Raw genomic sequence first — 8964 nt, forward strand, 5'->3', positions numbered from 1 at the left:
TTACTGCTTCGAAATCTTTTTCTAAAGCTCCAAACCAAGGGATATATCCTCAAATTAACAGTAAGTTGCAGTTTTTTAACTATCAAAGAGTAGAAAAGCTACAAATTAATTAATACCAATCACTGGTATTAGTGCAATGAAACTCTTTTAACAATTTTTAAAGGTCCAAACCCTGGGGTGTATCCTCAAGTTAACGGTAAGTACAGTTTTCAATTATCAATTTAAACAGTTATTTTAGTAGATAATCCTCAAAATGGCTCGATACTCAATACTATTTTATCTATTTATCAGTCACTGATATTAGTGCAATGCCACCCTTTTTAAATCTTTTTCCAAAGGTCCAAACCCAGGAATGTATCCTCAAACTACCAGTAAGTTACTATGTTCAACTATCGTACTCAGACACTCGTTAGGCAAGCTTCAATAACAACTAAAAATGACATTTCTGAAATCATGTACACTCTAAAAAATGCTGGGTTAAAAAGGGACAAACCCAACTAAGAAGAAATTGTTTTGACAGTTGAACAACTTAAATAGTAGCTTTGCCATTTTTCTTTTTCTCTGTCATTATTTGAAAATCAGGCAGTGGAATTGCTTTTGGAAGTTTGAGATATCAAGTAGAATAACCAATTTCCAATGTAGTGTAGTATTACACTCTAAAAAATGTTGGGTTAAATATAACCCAGCGCTGGGTTAAAAAGGGACAAACCCAGCTATCAAAAATGAGAAGGATAAATGATGCTACACAATGGCAGAATGGTAGCTTTTCTTTTTATTCTGGATCATGTGTTGTGTTTATGTGCATTACAGCCGTAACAACCACAGTGATGCTTCCCAGCCTGCGTGATTTACCCGCTCAAACCATGTGCCCTCACTGTAAGCACCAGGTGATCACTATAACAGATCACTACTCTGGACTCATGGCCTGGCTGGCCTGTGGCTGTCTTGCCCTCATCGGGTAAACATTTCCTTAAACTTGATAATTTCATCAAACTTACTACACACTCTTCAAAAAAAAAGGTTGGCTCCATGAAGAACCTTTAACATCCATGGAACCTTTTCATTACTCAAAAGGTTCTTTATAGTGGAAAAGGGTTCTTTGAATTTTTTTAATATTCTTCACACTAAAAAAAAAAAGATTAGTTTATGAACTGTTCATTAAAAGATTCTTCTATGGCATCACTGTGAAAAACCTTTACTTTTTTAAGTGCCTTCACACAGCCAAGTTAAGACTGCTCTGTGCCTGCTTAAAATCCAGTGTAAATATGCAATAGACTAAATTATGCCAGCTCTGACCCACCTCAACCCTTAGTATCAAAGTATGCATTTGTGATTGCTGTGTATATCTGTTTATGCCTCCTCTGAGAGGCATTCAACAGTGTGTGTAAAGACACCTAAATGCCACTTCAGAAGCACTTCTGTGCCACCTTTACAGTGTAAATTTGCCATTTGTGTCCCTTTTTAGACAGAATACACCATAAAATAATTTTTCAAGGTTGTAAATAAAACAAAGATTTTTGGAGTACATTTTACAATAAAATACTAGTCTTTCTACTTAAGTGTTACTTAGTCTTTTTTTTGTAATTAATTGTAAAATGTACTAACAATTTCAGAGTGGAAATTGTTTACACACCACTTTGTTTTCAGTGAAGGCTTGTTGAGTTTCAATGGGACATGTAAATGTAAATAAAACGTAATGTAAATCATATTTTGTCTTGTAATAATGCAAGCAGACAGCAAGAGCCTAGAGTTAGAGAGGAATATAAGCGGTTAGTGGAAGTCAATAGGGCAGACAGGGATTGATTGAGTCTGACGCCTCTTTTGCAGGTGCTGGCCGTGCTGTCTAGCACCTTTCTGGATGGATTCATGTAAAGATGTTGAGCACCGCTGCCCAAACTGCAACAACATCTTGTCTTTCTACAAGCGCCTGTGATCTGGATTCAAACATGTCCCTCTTGATCTTTGATTTGAATGGGATATAATGGGTATAAAAGACAAAGGAAAGTGTCTAGGCGACATTAAATTCCAACACGGGTGATTTCAAATAATTTCACACAAATAATTATCACTTAACCAAATGCAACTATTACGACACATGTAGTAAGACTATATGGTAAGTGTTTACATTGTATGTAGTATTTATTAAAATATGTATGGATATAAATATTGTATGGAATAGAATATTTAATAACTGTTTTAAAGCTTTACATTCAACTTCTTTCCGAACTCTGCCTGTAAATGTAGATCACAGTTATGTCTCAGATATATACTGTCTCAACATTTTAATGTATCCTAAGTATGAACTTTTAAAGCAAACTAAAGTTAACTAACATAGCTTTGATGTCAGTCTGATGTTAAGGTTAATAAATGTTAAATTTGTAACATTTACAAGCTCATAATGTAACACTGTATTGCTATATGCACCCAGTTCTCTTTACCTCTTAGCTTCAACATTTCATAATTAGCCTCTCTTAAATAAAGGGTTTCAGGGTTAACAACTGTTATTATCATTACGTGATGCTTGTTAGATGGTTCAAAGAAATTAAACTAAATACAGTGAAGCAAATTGTTCCTAGAATGAATTAGTGAACCTTATTGAAATTAAAAGCCCAACAGTCATTTTGATTCTGACCAATTATCTGTTGTTCGGTTTCCTGTAATTTAGACTCTTTTCCCCAGAGAGAATTACAGGGCAGCCTTAATGAATAATTTGATCACATTCACGTTATAAATTCTTAATTTACATTCACAGAGAAATTAATGAATGTTTCTTGATTTCAAGGGACAAAAGAGGCTGAAATGCTTTGTAAAAAAAAAAAATTGTGAAATTGTGAAACAACTGTTTCAATGAGGATTCATGTGTAAACTTTAATCTAATTTGTACATCATTTTGTTCTGTAAATCCTACAACCAGTGAGAATAATTTCTCAGCAGTGTAGTATCTAAAATCATTTGCCATTCTATATAAAAAAAAAATATTCTACAACTGTGTGCCTGCAATCTGTACAAGAACCAATAGAGGGCGTGATAAACTACTTTAAAAAACAAGTCGATCTGTTGCACACAGAATGGCTGCAAATGGTTATTTAAATGTAATATACATACAGTATATGTGATTTCAACTGCACTGATATAAATGTAATGTCTCATGTTGCGGTTGCTACAGTGTTGTTACTGTTGATTTGAACTAAAATGATTTAAATTATTTTTGGTAATTGAAATAAAGCTGAAATAAAACGTAAAAATTAGATGAAAAACTTAAAACTTAAAAAATCAAACAAAAAATTTGAAATGAATTTGAAGTATAATAAAATCACTAAATAAGCTGAAGTAATAAAATCACTAAAAGTTAAAAGAAGATTAATTATAAAAAAAAATATTTAAATAATAACCTAAACTAAATAAAACAGCGAAAGCACATAACGAAATTACTAAAACTCAAATGAAAACTGAAAAAAGAGAGCTGATTTCAAATATTAATAAATCCTTCTATAATAGTAAAATAACAAAAACAAGGCAGCAGCTTTTATATTAAACAGGGTTTGTATTAAAGGGGTCCTATTATGCTCTTTTACAAAGTCTTGATTTTGTTTTGGGGGTGTACTTAGTGATAACACTCGTTGCCTTCTCTAGTGCAGCGTCTCGTCCCATTCGCCGATATTTGTGATATCACAAATCCCGGAAAATATGCGTTGTAGTCCAAACGAGTCGTTCGTTGTAGTTTTTGAAAAGTGATTTCTGTTAAATAAAATATCTCCTTTTGAAGTGGACTTTGAGCTTTGTAACTTTGCAGATCTTTTTTATGCTCAAACATCAACATTACAGACTAACTAAAGTTGAAAAAGTGAAAAAGCATAATAGGACCCCTTTAAACAAAAAGCAATGCATTTTGTCTCCAAATAAAGTCAGGTTTTGCTCAAACTCAAGGGTGTTCAGACTTGATCTCTTTAAAAGAACCAAACTCAAGACTTTCACCTTTACTACATTTCTTTAACATATCTTGATGAGCCCAAAGTATGTATAGAAGCCTTTCTTTTGAACCATGCAGCGCAGGCAGACAGTATATTTATTTAATGAAATTAAATAATTAACCAGTCTGCTGTCCAGACTGCAATTTCGATTTTATTTCAATTAATTGCCTGCCAAGAATGTATGTTGCACAATAAGTGATTACAATTTCAATACTGGCTCTGTAGTATGACTAACTATATAAGTATGAATTATATATAATGATGAGCCTCACATCATCAGCTTTGAAATTAACCAGCTGACTAAAATAACTCTTTTCAAATCCCAAACTACGAGAATGGTTCAAAAATTAAGTTATCGTCTTTATTATTATTATTACTGTTCTTTTTCATTATTACTCTGCATAGTCCGTGAGGAAATTTTATCACCAGTTTTGGTGCCCCATAAAACCATTATGATGGAAGGAGTGAAAGAGAAATGGCAGGGAGAGGCTGTGTGTGTTTGAGCCGTAAGGGGAATAGTGGCCACCACACGCCACTTGCAATACTAATTAATCAAACTGTGTCAAGCAGAGAGGTGTAGAAAGGCGTGAGGTGAGAGAGATTCACACTGCTGAACCGCATGAACCCAGTGAACCAGACTCACGCCGACCGATGCCGTACGAGCTGAAGATGGAGCACAGGTGGCGTTAAAGCACATAATCAGGAGCGTTGAATGCTCTCATGACACTTAAAGGGGTCATATGATGCGATTTCAAGTGTTCCTTTCTCTTTGGAGTGTTACAAGCTCTTGGTGCATAAAGAAGATCTGTAAAGTTGCAAAGACTAAAGTCTCAAATCCAAAGAGATATTCTTTATAAAAGTTAAGAGTCAGCCACACCTACCTAAACGCCTCGTTCTAACACGCCCCCACATATCTACATCACTATGTGGAAATATTAGCATAATGCCGCCCAAAACCTACAATAATGTACAGTATTTGAAAAATAATGTGTTTTTTGAACATTAAAGCATGTCAACATATTCTGTTACACCAAATACACAAAATAATGATCTTTGAAATAGCATCATATGACCCCTTTAAGAGGTACTGTAACCCAAGGGAGGACAACAAAGACTTCTAATGTCTTCCTGTGGCAGATATATTTTTGAAACTTATTTAGCATAGCCTATCTATATTTTAAAAAATAAAGGTTATTTGGTGTTGATGGTTCCATGAAAAACCTTTGAAATCCATGGAATCTTTTCATAGCATGAAAGGTTCTTTAGAATGGAAAGATTATTTGATTATTAAAAAATGGTTCTTTCAAGAACTGTGGTTCTTCCATGGCATCACTATGAAAAACCCCGTTTAGAGTTTGTAGAAAGTACAAACAACAGCAACAACTCACATTTTCAGAAGTTTTTCGTTTCATTTACTTTCTCCACAGACTTTGAAAAGTCTCCATCTTCTCAGATTTTGTTCTTCTGAGAAATCAAATCCAGTATTTGCATGTGCCTCCTCTCGACTTTCAGAAGAAATCTCAAAATGTGCTCAGATTTGCCAAGATGACAAAGTCTGCCATCAAAAGTCAGAGATCTCGGCATGAACTACAATCCTTCTCATCAAATACTTCTGAGACCAAATGTCTATTCATTTTATAGCACTAACCACTGTAAGAAATAAATCCATTAAAAAATAAATAAAAAATACCGGCAGCTCATTACCGGGACATTATCCATTAATTTTACGGACATTTCCGTTAACTCTAAAACACAACAAAATGCAGTATAAAATTCAAAACGCAGGTAAAGCGCCTGTAAATAATACAGCAAATTCCTTCAAATACAGTACAATGTGCCCTATTTTTACTCATTTTCATCACAGTGCACAGTAATTTTATTTATTTATTTATTTGATTAAGCTGTAATTATCATTGGAATATATTTGACAAGAAAATACAATTTCAGTCTTTCTACTTCAAAATGTAACATTCAGTTCAGTGTGTACTTTAGAGTTTACTTTACTTTTACAGTGAAAACAACTGGTGTAGGATTTACTTTAAAACAGCTTTCACTTAGAAATTGCACAAATAATTGCAAAGAAACAACACCACACTGATTTTAAAAAAAAAATGTATAGTGTACTTTTGCTCACATTTTAGGAAAAACATCTGAGGCAAAGTTACCTACATGAATCAGAACTATTAAGTCTCCTGAGCTATGAAAAGTGAACATATGAGCAATAAACGTTCCTCCAGGTGAGCTCACAGGTGTCCATGCATCTGCTGCACGTGTTCATCGGCAGACAGGTGCTGCAGGCTCACCGCAGGGAACAGGAGGGAAAGGCGGCCCTTCTGACTGATATCCCGTCAATGAACATCCATTTGTGTCTCCCGATTCAGAAAATGAATCAAAGGAAATGCTGGAGGGGGAGACATTCAGGGCTCTGCTTAGAGCTTCAAATCTGTCTGACAAACCCCATACCACTTCACTTTGTAGGAAAGACAAAGGCCCATTTAGCTTTCATTAGCGGTGTTAAGCATCACTATTAATATTGCTCTGAGCAAGGATTTGAACACATCTATTTAAAATGATGCATTTTGTGCCAATTTACCAAGCTAGATTGAATGTTCAAGCTATAACGTCAACAACAAAAGATAAGTGACATGTCTTTTCCTCTCTTTTAAGGCAAGACACTACAAGTGAAACTTTTTTCATGCACTAGTCTATTTAGTCGATTTTGGGCTATTTTGCTTGCATAACTTTCATAACTAAGTGTTTATTTTATTACAGTTTATCAGCTTGTGTCTGTATATTTCAATTACAATATATACTTTTAAAGGCCATTTTCTCAAAACAAGTTTTTTTTTTTTTTTTTCATGCAGAACCCAAGGAATTTAAAAATCTTTACCTCTAATATGTCAACAAAAATGAAATAATAAATTTGAACCTGGCTTTATCCAATGGCCAGATTTCTGTTCTGGAAATCTCTGCAAATTATAGCATAATTAATTAGATAATGCCTCATTTGTGTAAACTGATTTCAATTACAATGCATATCTTTAAAGGCCATAAAGGTGTTTTTCTCATGCAATATCTAAGAAATCTAAAAACCTTTAACTCTAATATGTCAACAATAATTTTGGCTTCATCCAATGCTCAGATTTCTGTTCTGAAATAAATGCAAATTAGAGCGTATTTAATTAGATAATACCCAATTTGCATACTTAAACATAACATTTCAGAAAACTTTTAATACAAAACAATTTTTTAATGCACTGTAAGGTACTGAAGAAAGTATGCTGATATTTATTAGTTTTTTTTTTTTTACCCCACACTTCTAGGGTCTTACCTTAAGCAGCTTATTTATTTTGCTTATACTATTATATTTGCATTTAGTGTTGGGTGTATTGGCTGTATTTATTTCTAAGGAAGATAAGAAAGTACAATGAGGTGAGCCAGAAAATGACATACAGTAAGGAAATGAAAGTGACCTGGCGCTGCTCTCTTCCCTTTTAATAAATATCACATGTCCTCTTCTTCCTCCATCCCTCGCTCTGTCTTTGATGTTAAACCGGACCTCGAAAACAAGGGTCCTTTAAAACAAACGCCTTTCATGCCTGGCTAGTGTCAGATATAATCACTCTATAATCAAGCCTTATTTCATCCCTCAAAGCATTGCATTGCCGGGGCCTCGCGTGTGGCCAGAGGGGCCCGCGGCTCAAAGAAAGCCCCCCGGGGGACATGAAACGCTGCATAAGGAGCTGCACTGTTTTAACTGTAACATCCCCACATGTGGGAGGCAGTGACCTTTAGCTTGCTCCTTTCATAGAGAGGGATGAGGGGCAACACAGAGGTCTACTGCAACTGTAAACAACAACCACATGATAAAACACAAGCACAATACTAATACCTTTACATGTACTGTACTGTACAGGTGCTGAGATAATATTATGCAAGACGGAAATGACATTCGGACCCAACCATCTGTGCTAATATACAGTAAGTAAATGAACAACGCTCAACCAACTCTTCATGTAATTTTTCATTTGCACTTACTATGTAATATGTCAATAACAAGTAATGCATATTATAGCGCATTGTAGTATAGAAAATATACCAAATACTAGATACTGTAAAAAAAAAAAAAAAAAACTAAAAAAACATATTTTAAAGATAAATTAATGAAAATTAATAAAATAAACATAAAAATGAAAACATCAAAAATCAAAATTACAACATCAAAAATAAAATTTTAATGTGCCATATTATTTATAATTGAATATATGTCGATATTTAACTCTTTTTAAAAAAATAAAATAGCAACAAAATTTATGGTGAAAATCTATTACATTCAACAAGACATTGCATGTACTTATACAATAAAGTATTTTTATTATACAAGTACACGCGTTTAATATTTCATGTCCATTTATTATAATATACAGTTAGTCTGTCATGATAACAAAATAAATTCGTTCAGGGCGATAAAAGACTGCTGCTTCTATGTTGTTATTATGTTATAATTACAGGACATCATCCACTTACATATTTCCTTTTTTTTCAGTGAACAGATGATTATGTATAATATACTGAAAAAAAAAAATCATAATTTTAAAGATAAAGAATGTAAAAATAAACATTAAAAATGAAAACATCAAAAACAAAAATGAAAACATTAAAAATTTAATTTTAATGTGCCATATTGTAATATAAATTAAAAAAACTCACCAGCATGATACTACGGTAATTGCTAGGGTGCAGTGCTGGGTTGTAACTGATTACATATAATCTGGATTACATAATCAGATTCCAAAAATTACTTGTAATACTTGTAATTTGATTATATTACATTGTAAAATACTTGTAATCAGACTACAGCTACTTTTTTATTGATTACAGATATTATTATTATTATTATTATTATTATACAGATACATATTATTAGACAATAGCAATAAATCATTCATAATTTATTGATTCTCCCTAAATCTTCTTTTTCATCTTACATAGG

General features: G+C 33.2%; 1 protein-coding gene across 1 annotated transcript; it reads left to right on the forward strand.

The window, feature by feature from the left end:
• On the forward strand, positions 1–2126 carry LOC107724671 (lipopolysaccharide-induced tumor necrosis factor-alpha factor homolog). Its single transcript, XM_016533679.1, has 5 exons — positions 1–60; positions 164–196; positions 339–371; positions 811–958; positions 1828–2126. The coding sequence occupies exons 3-5, from the start codon at positions 353–355 to the stop codon at positions 1931–1933; spliced, it is 273 nt and encodes a 90-aa protein (XP_016389165.1). The 5' UTR covers positions 1–60; positions 164–196; positions 339–352; the 3' UTR covers positions 1934–2126.
• The last annotated feature ends 6838 nt before the right edge of the window (positions 2127–8964 follow it).

This window comes from Sinocyclocheilus rhinocerous, unplaced genomic scaffold, assembly GCF_001515625.1.
Source record: "Sinocyclocheilus rhinocerous isolate Xijiao unplaced genomic scaffold, SAMN03320098_v1.1 scaffold2290, whole genome shotgun sequence".
NCBI classification, from domain to species: domain Eukaryota; kingdom Metazoa; phylum Chordata; class Actinopteri; order Cypriniformes; family Cyprinidae; genus Sinocyclocheilus; species Sinocyclocheilus rhinocerous.